Source organism: Zalophus californianus, chromosome 14, assembly GCF_009762305.2.
Source record: "Zalophus californianus isolate mZalCal1 chromosome 14, mZalCal1.pri.v2, whole genome shotgun sequence".
Classification (NCBI taxonomy): Eukaryota; Metazoa; Chordata; class Mammalia; order Carnivora; family Otariidae; genus Zalophus; species Zalophus californianus.
The window spans coordinates 77,375,086-77,392,804 of NC_045608.1; the positions used below are offsets into that span (position 1 = coordinate 77,375,086).

General features: G+C 49.4%; 1 protein-coding gene across 1 annotated transcript in view; it reads left to right on the forward strand.

Annotated features, from left to right (window-relative positions):
- The window catches only part of LOC113912754 (O-acyltransferase like protein), a 61,773-nt gene that overhangs the window by 19,881 nt on the left and 24,173 nt on the right, over positions 1 to 17,719 (forward strand). The window contains exons 3-6 of the mRNA XM_027576433.2: positions 5,641 to 5,688; positions 6,703 to 6,911; positions 11,128 to 11,307; positions 12,060 to 12,162. Coding sequence (XP_027432234.1) covers positions 5,654 to 5,688; positions 6,703 to 6,911; positions 11,128 to 11,307; positions 12,060 to 12,162 — 527 coding nt within the window. The 5' untranslated portion in view covers positions 5,641 to 5,653. The remainder of the gene's footprint in view (positions 1 to 5,640; positions 5,689 to 6,702; positions 6,912 to 11,127; positions 11,308 to 12,059; positions 12,163 to 17,719) is intronic.

Consider the following 17,719-nt stretch of genomic DNA (forward strand, 5'->3'; position numbering starts at 1 on the left):
GTTGGCGAGGCCATCAATATCCTAGCAACGAAGATGAATGTGCAAAGTTGTTATTAGATTAGCATTTCAAGTGAATAAGTGGCTCGCTCAGTCTGAGTTAATGTTCATTATTATTTAAGAGATTTATCAATTAGCCTCATTTCTTCTGGCTAATGCTAAGCTGATTAGCCAGAGTTGACATTAGAATAAAGTGGAAGGTGAGACGCTATTATCAATACAAAGATATCTTGATTGTCTTTGAGGACCTGGGAAAAGGAAGGGCCCTGCCTGGGGTGGGCCGAGCTGACAGGGTAGATGTATTCGGGGAGCTTCGTGGGCTGTTCCCTAAAGCTTTTTGGTGGAGTTGCCATTATTTCCTTTACAGCTGTGGGGGCAGCCAGCCCAGCGATGGTGCCCTGTAGCTAGCCATGTGCAGGCTCCGCTCCCCCAGAGCAGGAGAGCAGGGGCTTCCCAGGTGGGGACCGTCACAGACAGGCCTAGAAGAAACAAGCCCAAGGGGCGCCTGGGTGGCTCAGTTGTTAAGCGTCTGCCTTCGGCTCAGGTCATGGTCCCAGGGTCCTGGGATCGAGCCCCGCGTCGGGCTCCCTGCTCGGCGGGAAGCCTGCTTCTCCCTCTCCCTCTCCCCCTGCTTGTGTTCCTGCTCTTGCTGTCTCTCTCTCTGTCAAATAAATAAATAAAATCTTAAAAAAAAAAAAAGGAAAAAAAAAGAAACGAGCCCAAGATCCCAGAGAGAGGGGAGATGATTCCGGGCAGGGCAGAAGGTATTGCTTCCAGGCCAAAAAACTGCACCGTGTGGTTGCCATAGGATCTTAATAACATTTCAGTCACCTGACTCGGTGTGAGTTCTTGAGAATGAAAATATGTCACACCGGGGTGTGAGAGTGTGGACTGAAAGGAAGCCAACCTCAAAGTAGGTTAGTTATTTATTCGTTGTCTTCCTGAGGACAGTGGCCCAGGAGACAGTAATTCAGGTTGCCCTGAGGAAGGGCTCCGAAGCCCGTCAGCTAAAGGGGAGATTCTATACGGGAAGCAAAAGGGGGAGGCACGCTTGCAAGCAGTTCTCCAAATACATGTGAATCACAAGGCATAATTTGTTCGGTTGTAAAAATCAAGGTTTTCTGATTTCCACAGGGACACGTGGAAATTTTTTTAAAATTAGTTAATTTATTTATTTGACAGAGACACAGCGAGAGCAGGAACACAAGCAGGGGCAGAGGCAGAGGGAGAAGCAGGCTTCCCGCTGAGCAGGGAGCCCGATGCGGGGCTCGATTCCAGGACCCCGGGATCATGACCCGAGCCGAAGGCAGACGCCTAACGACTGAGCCACCCAGGCGTCTCAACCCTTCAGTCATCTTAATACGTTATATTTCTGGGGAGCCTGGGAGGCTCAGTCGGTTAAGGGTCTGGTTTCGGCTTCTTTGTGGGAGATCACATGTGTGTGCAGAGGGGGGAGAATCAAAAGCATTGGGAGTCACTCATTTGGGGAACCCTCCAATTTAGTGAGTAGGAAAAGGCCGTGTGTGCCCGAAGTGAGAGGCGGTCAGGAAGTACCCACTGGAGCTCCCGGGGAGAGCGCGGGGCAGGGTGTCGTGAAGGGGAGCTCTGGGGAGCTGCGGGGCTGGGGGCAAGAGCCACACTGGAGGGGGCAGAAGGGGACGTGCAGGCCCGAGCGGGCCTGCGAGAGCGAAGCGGCTGCTGATGGCGTGTGGCAAGATGTTGGTGGGAAACAGATCAGAGGTCTCCTGTTCCCCTGTAGAGACCTAGAATCTCGCCGTGTAGACACTTAGCTTCGCTCGACTGCACACAGGCTGCCAGCTGGATTTATTTACTACGGCAGGATTTGGCACGGGGTGTTGGTGCTTCCCCTCGGTGCTGCTAGGACCAAGGACATTGAGTCCGGTCATTTGGTGAGGGAGGCCGGGCCCAGCAGACCCAGCCGTCCACAGGCAGCCCCATTCCAGAGTCTCGGCCGGGTTCCCGGGCCCCGCGCTGCCTCGGCCCGTGTCGCCATCTGGCAGGTCTCCGTGTTTGGGTGACTAGGGCTGTCCCTAACAAAATACCACAGACCGGGGGGCTTAGCACCACAGATGCACCTCTCCCGGTTCTGGCGACTGGAAGTCCCGGGTGCTGGGGGCGGCTGGGCTGGTCTCTCCCAAGGCCTCTCTCCTGGGCTGGCTCGCTGGGTGTGTGCTCACATGTGTGTGTCCAGTCTTCCTTTCATACAAGGACACCGGCTGGATTGGATACTGTGATGGACTCGTTTTCACTTAATCACCTCTCTAAAGGCCCTACGTCCAAATACGGTTGCGATCTGAAGTCCTGGTGCTTAGGGCTGCAACATAGGAATCTGGGGGGTGGGGGGGAGCACAATTCAGTCTGTAAGAGTCTCTTCCCAGATGCCCTTTGATTTTAGGACCTCCAGGGCCCAATGCTGTTCTACTCACTCTCTTCCTCTTCTGATGCTTGGCCCCCTGGAGTCCTGTGATCTCCCCGGGAGGAGGGTAGGCGCCTTGGGGGCTGGGGGAGTGGTGTCTGCAGTGCAGCCCTCGGACCTAGGCCCCCCACTTTAGGGACCACTCCTCCGGCTTTCCTCTGGCTGTGTCCTCCCCGATGAGATGCCTGTGGGATCAAGGAGACATACCCACCTTCCCCTTCTCTTCCAGTCACACTCTGAGTATCTAGAAGCCCAGAATTCCCTGCCCAGCTGGCTGCCAGCCCCCCTCTAAGGGGGGGATGTGGGGGAGGGTCAGGGAGGTGGGGCTTAGGTTGTCCACACTCCACAGGTAAGGCACTTGGTGGTATAGGAGCAGGGAGAAGGAAGGAAGAGAAAAGTGGTGGGCCGGGAGCTGGAGGGGGCTGCCCTGCAGAGCCTCCCCACCATGTGTTCTTACCCCTGAGGGAATGGGGGGGATGGGCCTGAGTGTCTGGAGGCCAAAGCTGATGATGACTTCAGTGTAACCAAGTTTAATACTTCCCCCAGCGCGGGCGCGCGCGCGCGCGCGCACACACACACACACACACACACACACACACACACACACACACACACACACAGCATCGTTCTGGCTTCTTGGCTCAGCCAGAGCTATCCCGCGGTTCACAAGTGTAAGTATCCAGCCCCTTGGAATATCTTTGGGGTCACGAGGGCAGTGTTAACCCTCCTCTGTCCTTCACGGTCTGGACACTGTTGCTCAATGCTTCAGACTCCATCCAGGGGCAAGCACTGACTCTGGAAGGGATTCCCCTGAGGTGACGGAAGTGAAGTGGGTTGTAACTTGCTTTAATTGGCTTTGGGGCCTGTGAGGCAGCCCCCTTAGGATTCAGATGCAGGAAGATGATTGTTGGAGACAACTGGGAACACTTTCTGGCCGCTGTGCAGCCTGTGCTTCTTGAGACAGGAAGAGTCAGACCTAAGGAAAAGCAACTTTTAAAAACAATGGAAGATGAAGGAAGTGTAATCTGGAAGGCCAGACATACACGTTATCATTCTGTTCCTAATTCTGTTGTCTTGTACTTCTTGTTACATTCAGGGTCCTAAGTTACATTTTTTTAAAAAGGTTTTTAAGAGTGTAGATAAACTACGAAGGTTTTTGCCATCTTGATTTTGGATTTCCCTGTGGCCTCCAGTACGTGCTGTGCAGTTAAGGCTGACAAAGGAAGGTTCTGGCTGCTGTGGTCTCCGAGGAGGTTTGCAGGTCCCCGCAGGGACGGAGCTGGGCTGTGCCTTGTAGGTCTGGGAGGTTGACTTCCTCGGGGCATCCGGAGTCATCAGGCTGGAGGGCCTGATTCACAGGGCTTGGAGGCTCCGGAGTGGTTCATGGATCAAACAGAAGGCCAGTTGATTCCTTGTAAAATTCCAGCGAGGATGGACATGGCGGCTGGTCAATACGCTTCTGTTTCAGTGGAAGAGTTTATTTGGTAAATTCAAGTACAACCAGGCAGTAACTGTTGCGGGGGGTGGGGTGGGGGTGGGGAGGCATTGATTCAGAGCAAATGGAATCGGATACTGAGGAAACTGCCGCCATGTCCCCTCTGGCGACCTGCTTGATGGAGCACCCTCACCCTTGGCCAGTGCTGATGACACGTGGACAATCCCTCCTTCCTATCTCCACCCTTAACAGGTCACGATTAAGAATCACAATTAACACATATTATTAATCTTGTAGTGACCTATTGGGACATTTCAGAAACCCTCTGGTCATACTCATGGAGGTAGAAGGACCTTAGAAGACACCGTGTCCAACCCACCCTTCCTCATTAGCCAGAGGAGGAAATGAGACCTAGAGAGGTGAAGTAACTTACCCAGGGTCACACAGCAAGCAGGCTCAAACCCAAGCCTCCTGAATGCAAGTCTAGGCAACGTGTTGTGGTAAAATGAGGTAGTGTGAGGAAATAAAAAGACCGCACTCTTCAGGTTCATACAGACCTGAGTGGGTTCGTTCCGTCCCTGCCACTTAGCGGCAATAATAGAGACAGCGATGTTTATTGGGCTCTGACTGTACCAGGCACTTCCTAAGGGCTTTCTAGCTATTGCTACATTTGGTTCTCACAACAATAGGAGCTGTTATCTCCATTTTACCAAGGGGGAAACCGAGGCACGGAGCAATGAAGTCACTTGTTCATGGTCATATTATAAAGAGTAGATACAGGCCCTCAAACTGCAGAACCTGTATTCTTAGCCACTATGCTTAAGTGCATGAGTATCCGAGGAGAATTTTCCTTGTCTGTAAAATAAGGTCAATAAAAGTTTCTTGTAGGTTGTTGATGGATTAAAGATAATGTCCAAAACATGTCTCATACCTAATGGGCACTTAATATTTTATTTTTTTGGTATTTATCATTGCCATTCCCCAACCTTTGCCAAAGTTCTGGAAGCTCCTTGGTCCTGTGGCGCTCAGTGTGTGTGCTCTGATCAGCAGCACGAGCACCTGGTTTCTTGTTAGAAATGGAAATTCTCACCCCCGACCTACTGCATCAGCCCGCAGGGATTGCTCCAATCTATGGAGCAACCCTCTAGGTAATTCTGGGGCATGCGAAAGTTCCAGACCACGGCCCTCATCTTACCACTAATACCCCTAGTAATTACTTGCAGTGACCATGAGTTATGCCCTGAGTTGGTGCTTCTGAGTGTCCATTTTAAACCCCACCTTTCCCCAGCCTGTGGGCTTCCACTGTATTTTTTCATTTCATATTGCATTTATCTCTCTCTTGTGGGAACCTGTTTGCAAACGGATTTGAGCTGACCATGGCACCTTTTAGGATTGTCCTTCCTAGTGCTGTGCTGGGAGAGGATTCGAGAGTCTGGGCGGGCTACGGATTCTGGAGAGTACGGTCCCCATTGCCCTGGGTTGAGTTCCTCCTCCTGTGAATCTCAGCATCTTCGTGCCTTATTTTCCCCATCTGTACATCAGATATGTGAAAAGCCAGCTGCCCTTTTTAATGTCAAAGTTTTGTTTTGAAATAATAGATAGGAAGGCTCTTGGAGAAGTATATTTATTGCAAAATAAAGTATTATTAATACAGTCTCTCTTTTTTTCCCTTGGTAGATATTTTAAGATTCAGAAATACTTCATTTTTGGCCCCTTCTCTTTCTCTCTTTACAATAAATTCTTCCTCCTCAACTGGCGTGGGTGTGGCTAGATGCGCTACTGGAATGTTCCCCTTCGACACCTTCGTTGCAGTGTGTCTGTGAGTATGGGCATCTGGGGTCCCTGGCTGGGATGTGTATGTCGGGGCTATGTTATCAACTTCCCTCCACCAACAACGCATAGTCCGTTAATTTTCATTCCTGAGTGATGTCTGGCCAACGTTTCATGGGAGATCACCGTGTACTTTAAACGAGAAAATTCGGAGATGTTCAAGAGGAAGGCTGACCACACCCACATGTGATTGAGTTTCAGAGTCACTGAGAAATGTGTCCTGTCCGGAAATAGTCCTGTTCCTGTCGTGTGACCTCTGAAGATTAATTTCTTTTATTTGAGGCAAGGCTTCTCCCACAAACACCTCAGCAATCCTGCCTGTTACTTTTTGTTTGCATCATGCATTGGTCCTCCAGACAAACTAATAGAATTGCTGGCCTGTAGCTGGGATAATCGGTAAGAGGCTTTCCTGGAAACCTCATTTATATAACTGCCCCCCTGGGAGATGTCCATGTCTTTACCGCCACCCCGTCACCCGCATCAAAGGCTACCTTTATAAAAACGAGTACCAATTTGATCGATTAAATAAATTGGTTTAATGAACATTTTAAAAAATTGGTAACAAGGAGTTCTTTCCCCCAAGTTTAGATGCCATTCCTACTTTTCACTCCTGTTTCTATGCATGTGTGTGAGTTGGGTTCTTATTCATTTTGAAACTATATAATTCAGGTGAAAGATATGAATCCTTAGTCATATCAGCTGCAAGTGTCTTCCTCAGTGTTTGGGTTGCTTCTGTTTATTTATTTATTTATTTATTTATTTATTTATTTATTTATTTATTACAATTATAGTAAGGAATTTAGTGAAATCCATTCATCTTTGCTTTCATCATTTCTTTCATTATTTATTCTAGAACGCCACTCCCACCCCTTAAAACTGTTGGATATTTATCTGTATTTTAGTCGGGGGCTTGAGTGGTCTGTTTTTCCCTGGCCCTTTTCTCTCATGTTCCCGTGGCACTGATGTGACGTGGGCCTTGGTGAAACCTGTCTTCTTCCTGCAGGTGCCTCACCTTGCTGGGCATCTTCCTGCCCCTGGCCGGGACTGTCTACGTGGCATTCAGTGGGAGGGGGTCCGACGACGGGGCGCCACCCGCCGCTCCGGTCCCTGACGGGAGTCTGCCTTTGACAGAGACACAGAGGACTGAACTGAGAAGCAGAGCGGGTTGCCCGGCCCATCTCTCACTATCAGGAACCCCAAGCAGAGGAAAAAGTAGGCATTTTAAGAAACTAAGACCACTCCCAAGAGGTGACTCAGATGAGTCGTAGTTGGGAAATAAATCCTACGGTGCTGGAATCTGGTGAATGCCCCACGGCTTCTAAATGCCAGTGTGGAGGTTGGGTCTCTGCTCTTTACAATTCGGTCTTTGTTTGCTATCGGAGTGTTAAGGCGAGGTCGCTGAAAATGCTGCTTTCTTTCTCGGGTACAATTATCCAGTGTGTCTTTGTGCTACCCAATGACTAGGTCAGAACAGAGCTTGGGTTTCACTGGAGTAATCCTTTAGAGAACAATTACATGATCCCAGTGTCTATTTTCAGTGTTGCAGCTACGCAGATGACTCACAGAACCCTCTTGGCATCACTAAGGTAAAGGATCTATGTATAAATCGAAGACAGGGAGTAAGTGTGCAACTGGCTTAAAGGCTGGCGGAGGGTAGCTGAGCCAGAGCGAGATAACCCACTTAGTGAAGGGAGAGGAGGACAGCAGTTAGCGGTTGGTCACCTTGTGTTGTGTTTCAGTGACAAGTCAAGAGCATTTCCTTCATTTCTGCCTGCCCATATGGCAAGGCAAAGACACCCCCCCCACACACACACTCTGAAACAAGAATAGTGTCCTCGTGCAAAGACCTTTAGGACGTGGGGAATCATGTTCAGCAGAGCCCCTGCGGGTGCACATAATTGGCCTTCCCTTCTTCCAACTAAGGGGATAAAAAATAAGACACGATTTCAATGAATGGTCCAAAAGATTATGAGTATGTGATCAAGTAGCTTCGGGGAGTATGTCCCCTGTGGAGGGCACAGTGATGATTTTATCCGATCCCGTTTGGGATCTTCAGGCAAAACCAAAAACAAAGGTACCACCACCACAAACTCCCAACAGCAAGGAAAGCAACACAAAGCATGTTTGTGTTAGGATGATGTAACAGAAGAGCTGAGAACGCTCGCCCTCCTTCCCAAGTCAGAAGGCGGTCCCTCTGCACCCACGGTCATCCTTGTGGGAAGCGTTCATTGTTAGGCTCCTGCACGGAGTCAGTCCCTGCTGCTCTGTAATTTCTACTCACAGGCCCTCGTTTGGCCCTTCGACTTAGTCTCTTGTTTCAATTCCTCCACATCAGAGACTGGGGACCAGTTATGATGGGCTCCCCCAAATCTCAGAGCCCATCAGTGTCTCCTCATGTGATGTGGTTCAAGAACTCGGCTCCCCAGCTGCCACATAGAAGCTTCCATCGGCATGGCAGAAAGAGCCCATGCTTAGCGATCCCTGGTCAAACCTGCCTTGGTTTCTAACTCTGCCCTTGGTCAGGTTGTCTGACACTAGGAAAACTCAGTCTCCACCTGCGTAAAATGGGGGCATACCAATGGGATTTGTTGAGGGAATTAAATGAGATAATGTGAACTGTCCTCCTGATTTGTTGCTCTTTTCCTCATTCTCTTCCCTTAAGCCAGAAGCGGAAAAGGGGAGCAACTTTTTTTTTTTTTTTAAAGATTTTATTTATTTATTTGAGAGAAAGAATGAGAGAGAGAGAGAGCACATGAGAGGGGAGAGGGTCAGAGGGAGAAGCAGACTCCCTGCCGAGCAGGGAGCCGGATGCGGGACTCGATCTCGGGACTCCAGGATCATGACCTGAGCCGAAGGCAGTGGCTTAACCAACTGAGCCACCCAGGCGCCCAAGGGGAGCAACTTTAATTGGCCAAGCCCTCTGGCTAACACTGACCTTGCTGAGGTCAGCTGGGTTCCAGGCACCTGCCGCATGCTTCTAGTTATCAGACGGAGGGTGAGCCTGCAGTCCCCCAAATTTACCTTTGCCTATCACTAGTTGGAAGGCTGAGCTTCGGAGCTTGGCATTTTAAGGCCAGATCGCAGGATTTGAGGCAGACACAGCTGGTAGGGAGTCAGCAATCAGCCACTGAAACATTAGGGTTTTGGCCCAAAATAAGACTCTCTATGATCAGGATACGAAGGTTATGTTAGCTTTTTCAGCAGCTACACTTAAGTGTGGCTTCAGAAAGGTGTATGGGGTGGGGGGGTTCCATGTTCTGTTGCTGTAGCAATTTTTTTGCATTTAATACCATCAGAGTAAAATATCACATCCTGAGTGTTTGGAAATAAAAATCGACATGGAGGGAGCCCCAGGGTCAGCATCTTTTTTCCTTTCCACTTTTCCACTCACCAGTGAGTCAAATCAACTTAAGACTACCATGTCTTTTAGAAGTTTAGAGCCAAATTGGGTATTTCAGATTCCTGGTTCTTTATCCTCCAAATAATCATTGCATTCGCTCAGAGCGGTTTCCTGTTACACGAGCCTGTCCTTTCCTACTTAGATGAGAAAAATACGAGCGCACGCTTGAGGAAGTTTCCATGAACTAAATAGCTGTGGATTTCAGCCCCTGGAAGTCAGGGCTCTTAATCTGTGCTTGGTTACTTGAAGTGAGCTCACAGTAATAAGCACTGAGAAAATCCAAAGGGGCCGCAAGGTTTTCCAAAGCGCTGTCACACCCTGTGGTTCTCCAACTTCGGTGAGCCTCAGAAGCACCTGGAGGGCTTGTCACAGCCCAGGTTGCTGGTCCTGACCCTCAAAGATTCTGAGGGGGTAGGTCTGGCGTGGGGCCTGGGACTGTGCCTTTCTAACAGTTCCCGGGTGATGCTGAAGCTGCTGGGCTGGGGGCACCCCCCTTGGAGGACCGCTGACCACATGCGTCATTTCAATCGATCCTCCCCATGCCCCTTCGGCTTCTCCTTTCCATGTACAAATGAGTACAAGGGGCTCAGAGAGGCTGTCCTCCCCAAAGACCAGTTATTTTCAGACAGTGTTACAAGCTGCTACTAGTTAAGTTCACCCACAAGCAGAATTTAGCTGGAAAAAAAATCAAATGGTAGCAAAACGTATTCAGTACTCGCTTGCCAAGGTAGGCGTCAGGCCAGATGTTTGACAAATGTGCTCAAAGGCTCACAAGAGCCCTGCCAAAAAGCCTGCTCAGTTTAAAAAGTGAGGGAAGAGGTCCTGAGAGGTGGAAGAGTGGGTGAAACTGGGCAGAGCCCGGGGCCGTATCTCTCCACAGGGGCACGTGGCTTCTCGGGACCCGAGGGGGGCTGGGACTCAGGATGTAGGACACGGCAGATTGTGCCGTGCCAAGTGCTGGTGAGTGAAAATCCCTCTGTCAGGGTGAGTTCCGTGCCTTCAGGCAGGCACACTGGAGAGTGACTCCAAGGGAAAGACTCCTATTTAAAGTTGGAGCCTCAAAAAGTTTGGCAATTACATTCTCCCATTTAAGAAACTGAGTTAGGGTTCCAGCACCTGGTTATAAGCCAGATCTCATTTGTAAATAAGTCTCAATTCTGCAACCTTGCACCTGCAATGTGTAAGCACCAAGCCACACCCAAGAGAAAGCATGAGTCCCCCGGAGCGGCTTGAGCCTTCCTTTGGAGGTTCCCGGTTCACAATTCCAGCTATCTGGAATTAATCTAAGTGAGTCCAATTAAATTTTTTTAGAAATTAGAAGGAATAAGTTAAGTGGAAGGGATTAAAGCAATAGGGCTTAACGAGTGAGTAGATCAGCTGTTATGTCATCTCATTGGTTCTTCATGCGAATCCTAAGATTGTAAGATCTACTTTGATTTCCGTTTCAGTAGATGTAGAAACACAGGCACAGAGAAGTTAACTCACTTGCCAGAGGACAGCCAGCTTCAGAGCCAGGAGCATCTACCTAGAGGGCCAGCCTCCTTAACTGCTGTGCTACGTGCCCCTCTGTTTTCATCCCTGTACTTGACAGCTAGGGATGTGGTTTGCAAGTAGTTCAGTCTTGGGAGGACAGAAGGAATGCCATTCCAGGTGGAATGCTGGCTTTATGGAGCCTGTGGTTTCTGAATGATGTCTAAGACTGCCCCCCCCTTTGTAAAACAGGACTGGGGTCAGGGGTTGGCATCCCTGGGGCCCGAGCTTGGACAGTGTATTCTGGGCACCGACCTCAGGGCACACATGTTAGGGCAAGTCAAGGTCTACAGCGGAGGGAGACCCCATCCGAAGGTGCACGGATAGATCAAGAGGGGACCGTGGAGAACTGGGTTGAGCAGTCCAGGGTCATGGCGAAGGAGTGTCTGTGTGACAACCGAGATCACCCACGGTGTGTGTGTTTTGACTCATTTGTGAGGCAGCGTGTGGATTGATCTGGCTTTCAGGGTGGACGGTAACACCTGCTCTCTTGTCCAGGATTTTTAGGAGCCGTGGAGCATGCTCTGACATGCTTTTCTTGGCAGAAGAATGTGCCGGCCGTCTGGATAATAGAGACGCCAGGGAGCCCATGCTCTGTGCTGAACGGCATCCGGGTTCTGAGTCTCCTCTGGATCATGTCGGGGCACACCAGTCAGATGACTGCATGGCTGTCTTTGGGTGAGGAGAACCGATGAGTCCTTCTGAGCAGTTGAGGAAGAGAGCTTTCCCGTGAGGGGAGCCTGTTGGGCCAGGGGGTGTGAGGCTGCAGCCTTCCTTCTATTTCAGAGACATAGCCATGACCCCGCCACAAGTGGCTTTCCCAGGCCAGTGCCCAGCAGTCGCTTTACTTCCTCCTGGGTGTGAATCAGGCCCCTATGAGCAGGTGAACAGTGATATACCTGAGGATGGCATATTCCTTGTCCAAAGAGCTGGATTCCTCCTGGTAATGATGAATGAATCCAGAAACTAACGTTTCTTTCTCCTGGAAAAATAGTGAAGCGTAAATAAATATTGTGCACTGGTGTTAAATTAGTGTTTCTCAGCCTTCTGCCTGTGGCCTCAGGCCACCGCCGGAAGGAGCTGCCCCAAGCAGAAGGGAAGGGGCCAGACTGCGGGGGGGGGTTGAAGAAGCCCCCCAGCGATCTGAGCCCATGGCGGCAGGGTGATGCTGCCGAGCCCCCGAGCTGTGGGCGCTGGGAGGGTACGAAGCAGCTCAAAGCCTTGGTTACGGGTCCATGGTAGGCACTATTGGGTGCCTTTGCCACCATTTCTTAAGTCGATCTACCTTCTCCTCTCAAGTTGTGGGGCTGCACGACATCCTCTTGATGCTATGAAAGTTGAAGGCGGTTCCTCTTGCTTGTTCTGAAAAACCTAAATCACAGGACTTTCTGCTGGGAAACAAAAAGACACCGGTTTCATGTTTGTTGCAGATAATGTGCTCGAGTGGAAAACCAGAGTGCCTAAAAACCCACTGTACCTTTGTTCTCGGAGCGGCCCGTTCTATCTTGGGGTTGACACATTCTTCTTGGTCAGGTAATATGGTGTTTTCTCTGCTGTTGTGCATGTGTTTGTCTGGGGATGTGTGCGTGTGTGTGAGATGCCGTCATCACTTCAGTGAGAAATACTGAATGGCTTCATTGATTTACTCCCTTGACCTTTGCTTCTGTCCGACAGTAGATAGTACTGTTGTCATCAGCTCCTCTTTTCTGTATCTTCAGTTTGTTAAATGAGGTAGGATGGCTTCTAAAATTTTTAAGATTTTATTAATTTATTCGAGAGAGAAAGCGTGAGCTAGAGAGTGAGAAAGCGTGAGCTAGAGAGTGAGAAAGAGCATGAACAGGGGGGAGGAGCAGAGGAAGAAGCAGGCTCCCTGCTGAGCAGGGAGCCCCATGTGGGGCTCTATCGCGGGACCCCGAGATCACGACCTGAGCCGAAGGCAGATGCTCAATCGACTGAGCCACCCAGGCGCCCCTCTAATTTTTTTTTTTTTTTTACAAAAGGTGATTTTATCTGAATCAAAGTTGTTTATTTCAGTGGTTCTCAAATTCTGGCCTATGGACTGATGCAAATCTGTGATAAAGTTGCCAGTTCTCACTAGAGTGAAATGTGAACAAATCTGAAAATGGTGTGACGTTTCAGAAAGCTTTCTTTATTTAAATGAACTACTAAGAGGTACATTTTCTTAATTGTGTGATAAACGTCAGGCACTGTGTTAAGTGCTGCAGCATTACCTCACTTAATCCTAACGATGTCCCCCTAACAGGGGACCACAAAATCCCCATTTTCTTCCTTTTTTGTTGCCAAGGTGAAATTCATGTATCATAAAATTAAGCCCCTCGAGTGAACAATTCAGTGGCATTTAGTACATTTCCAGGATTGTGCAACCACCACTTCTAACTAGTTCCAAAACATGTTCAGCATCCTCAAAGGAGATCTCGTACCCATTAAGCGGATCTTCCCCACTCCCCCACCCCCCAGTTCCCAGAAATCTGCTCTCTGAACCTCTGGATTTACCTCTTCCAGCTATTTCGTATAAATGGGCCACACAGCGTCTGGCCTTTTTGTGTCTGTTTCTTTCACTTAGCGTGATGTTTCTGAGGCTCATGCACGTTGTGGCACAGTTCAGTACTTCATTTCTTTTTATGACCGCGTAAGATTCCATTGTATGGATGGACTACAAAATCTCTATTTTAAAGGTAACTGAGGGAGATAGTCCTGGTGCTGACCCGCTACCCAAACCCAGGCAAGCTGACTCTGGAGTCCGTGTTCTCTGTCACTGTGTGGACCTGCCTCTACCTCTTTTGGGTTAAATGTCTCTTCCTTCACAGAGAGATGGTGACAGTAGACGGCACTTGCTTCCGTCAAATGCTAGGCATTCATCCATCCAACCATCATCTACTGAATACCTGTTCGTTCTAGGCCCTGAGGATACAACCATGGATAAAACAAAGGAGGACTTCTTGTGGTCCTAAGACTGTGTGTGTGTGTGTGTGTGTGTGTGTGCAGCAATAAGCAAACAAATAAACAAGAAAAAATGCGGTAGTAATAAATACTAGGAAAGAATAGAACAGTGGCTTGTGAGAGTGAGTGGGTACCTGTTTAGAGTCGTCGGAGAAGGCTTGTCTGTTGAGGGGCTGCTATTGGATCTGAGCGGCAAGAAGGAGCCGGCCATGGGAAAAATCCAGGACGGGAAAGCCTCAGGCAAACGGAGCCACTGGTGCAGACGAGCTAAGGGGAGAGAGAGAGAGAGAGAGCGAGCACCCCGTTAAAGGAGCAGAAAGAAGGCTGAAGCCCAGTGAAGGTGGGGAGCGAGGGAGGAGAGGAAAGAGAGTGAGCCACGCAGGGCCAGACCACAGAGGACCGTGGAGCAAGACTCAGGAATTTGGACTTCTGTCTCTGTGGAACAGGAAGTGGTTGAAGAGGTTTCATTTGGAAAGCAGTATCATCTGATATCTTATTTTATTTTTATTATATTTTTAAAAAACATTTTATTTATTTATTTGACAGAGAGAGAGATAGTGAGAGCAGAAACAGAAGCAGGGGGAGCAGGAGAGGGAGAAGCAGGCTCCCCCACTGAGCAGGGAGCCCAATGCGGGGCTTGATTCTGGGACCCTGACTGACCAGGGGTGGGCGGCGGCGGGGAGCTGCACAGACGGCAGGGTATGTGGGCGTGCTGCATGGCGGCTGAGGATCAGGAGAGGTCCCAGTCAAGAGAGGGGATCCGAGAACACGTCTACATGACACGCTGGGGACGACCAAAGAGGAGTGGCATGGGGATGGATGCTCAGATTGGTGTTGGCCAGACAAGGGAGCAAGCGCTGATTAGTGCCTCCTAGTTTTTTTCCGTTTTAAAGTCTGTGACATGCCAAAGCGTACGAACCATTGAACCACCAGATTAGGAGAGAGAACCAGCTCACAAACAGAAGCAACAGGAGGCTGGGGATGGCCATCATGCCTGCGGCACTTCCTTCCCTGAGCCGCTGTGGCTCGCCCCCTCTCCTTCGGGCGCTTGCTCAAATGCTGCCTTCCCCCCGCACCATGCTGGTGCCCCCGGTTTAAAATGGACCCACTGGCGCTCTTAAATTCCTTTTTCTTGATTTATCTTTTCTCTTTATCTAACATACCTAGAGATGCCACTTACTTATTATTTCTGTATTTATTGTCCTTGTCTCTCCACTGGAATATAAGGCAGGACTTTCTTCTGTTTCGTGTCCTGCTGTCATGCTGAAAACAGTGCCAAGAGTATAGTACTGCTCAATAAGTACTTGTTGAGGGGCGCCTGGGTGGCTCAGTTGGTTAAGCGACTGCCTTCGGCTCAGGTCATGATCCTGGAGTCCCGGGATCGAGTCCCACATCGGGCTCCCTGCTCAGCAGGAAGTCTGCTTCTCCCTCTGACCCTCTTCCTTCTCGTGCTCTCTATCTCTCATTCTCTCTCTCTCAAATAAATAAATAAAATCTTTAAAAAAAAAAAAAAAAATAAGTACTTGTTGAAATGATTTCTTTCTTTCTTTCTTTCTTTCTTATTTATTTATTTTTTTTTTGGAAATGGTTTCTTAATTGTTTTAGCTCAAGCCTCTGGTGTGATAGTTTCTTGGGGGAATGCAGAGAAAGTAGGGTACAGAATGAGCTGAGACCTGGCCGCCAGGGCAGAGTTCATGCTAGGAGGTGGCCAGGGTGACTGTCGAGTGGCCCAGACAGGCGAGGGTCAGAGGCCACCGTCTGCAGTAATATGGGATCCAGGAGGTACCAGACTTTCCAAGAAGGCACAGCTGGGCCTAACCCAGGCAGGCAAAGCCCAGCTGCGGGAGACCTGGGCCGGCCCCTGGTGAGTGGGGAGGTCTGCCCAGGGGACAGCATTCAAAGTCCAGAACTCTGTTCCCTGCAAGAGGACTAGTAAGAACAAGGCAAAAGAAAAACAACAACAAAAAAAGACACCAAATGCTGGACGGGGCTGATTGGCAGAGCTCCAAACTGTGGGAGGGAAGCTGGCAAGGCCAGGTCAGGATTCTGGAACCCGAGCCAAAACGCAGGCTGGAGGATTGCCACCAGGAGGGACGAATGAAGGCCTGAAGAGCCACGGGTCATGCCCGGACTCTCGGTGTGAATCTCTGAGACAACAGGGATGCCACCAGGTCAGTCCTGAGATACCCACAACACAGGCCAAGGCTATGGAATTTCCGATGTCCAAGAAAACGACAAATAGCCGCCCCTTTATAGTAAAGACTACATATCTAACCCCGGGCTCACCCTGGGGCCTGGGGAGTGCCGGGCCTCTTATCAGTGGTTCTCAGAGTCTAGTCCCAATGCAGTTGTACTAGCCTCGTCTGGAAGGTCGTTAGAAATGCAGATTCCCAGGCCCACTAGATCATAGCATCCTTGGGGTGCCGTCACCTCCTGCTAGAGTCCGTGGACCACTGCATGAGCTGAGCAGGGTGGAGTGGAAGCGAGCAGCTCCTAACCCGGCCTAAGAGACCAAGACATCCGTCTCTTTTCTCTTTACCCCTGTTTGCTTCTATTTCTCATTGCCTGTCTCAGTAACTGTTTTCTTCCCCTCCAGCATTCATTTTGTTTACTTTAGAAAGTGCACATTGGGGGACCAGGGTGGCTTGGTCGGAAGAGCAGTCGACTCTTGATCTTGGGGTCGTCGGTTCGAGCCCCACATGGGGAGTAGAAAGGACTTAAATAAATAAAAAAGAAAAGAAAGAGAAAAGAAAGTGCACATATTCTCTTAAATAAAGTTTTCACTTGGACAATGGAAATATTACTAAGTGATGCTTAGTATCGCCGTCGTGCTAAGAGCCTACAATCTTTTATTCCCTATACAATAAACCCAGGAAGTTAGAACGAATATCATGCCCTTTATTATAGCTGGGAAAGTTGATGTGCAAAGATGAAATAACTTGCCTCAGTCTCCCCCCCAGCTAAGAAAGTTAGAATTAGAACTGAAACATAATGTTTGTTTCGGGCCCAAAGCCTGTCTCACTCACCACGTCACTCATATTTTACATAGTAAAGCCAAAGACCCCTGACTATCGCTGGGGATGGTCGGGGATCCCTTTCTACCTCTCTGGCTGACTCCATGCAACTCTACGGCAGGATTGTACTCTTCCCCTGTGCGGGGCAGGTCCCTGGGTCTTCCCAGCCTCCGATAGCGACTTCTCCTTGCTCGAGGCCTGTTTTCCCTGCCACCTTTGTCTTTGTCCTCCGGACCAACTGAACAGCGGGCAGGTGCATGCCCGCACACAGAGACAGACCCCGATTCATTCTTTCCTGAAATGAAGAGGAGGCCAGAACTGGAATTGGCTGTCTCACTTCCACATCTTCGTGCCTTTCTACACGCCTCTGTCAATTGTGTTCCTATTCTAGTGACTCCGACTTGCTGTGTTTCAAAAGAAAATCCGTGCTGGCAGAGAACAAAGTCGTTTTCTAACCCTCCCTGATCCCTTCCAACACACACACAACCTTCTTTTGCAACAGGAAATGCATTTGTTCCTTAGGGAAACACCCACAAGGATCATTGGCATCGAGGTCAAAGGGTCAGGAAACCCACTCCCAAACTTGCTTATCATCAGGTTAGAACTCAGAGATGTAGCCTGATTCTTTAGCTGAGCATTCCGGGTAACAAACTTGTCATCAGGATATGTTGGTGGAGAATCTTAGGCAACCCACTGAGTCCTTGAGCTTCAGTATCCCTATTAGGTAAGCAGGTTTGGTAACATCTTCCCTTTTACCAATCACTCGCTCAACAAACATTTATTGCAAAGGAGTCTGGTATTGCTCTAGAAGCAAAAGCAACACCATTAGCGAAAGTACTTTGAAAACGAGGTGGTACCATAGAAGTGGAAGGCTTTGGATTTTATTATTTCAAAAGGCTAATGTGGTAGCTCATAGAGTTGTTCACCAAATATTTCTGGCTCTCTTCCCTCCAGCCCCTTGGTAAGAGTCTACTTCCTGGCCCCGTGGCGCTTGGGTGGGAACTAGGTCGGGCCAATGAGGGGTACCTGGTGTTGCCAGTATGCTAAGAGCTTTAAACATGTCACTTCTGGGCTAGAGCATTTAACTGTTGGTTTGAAGCCCCCCAGCACGCTTT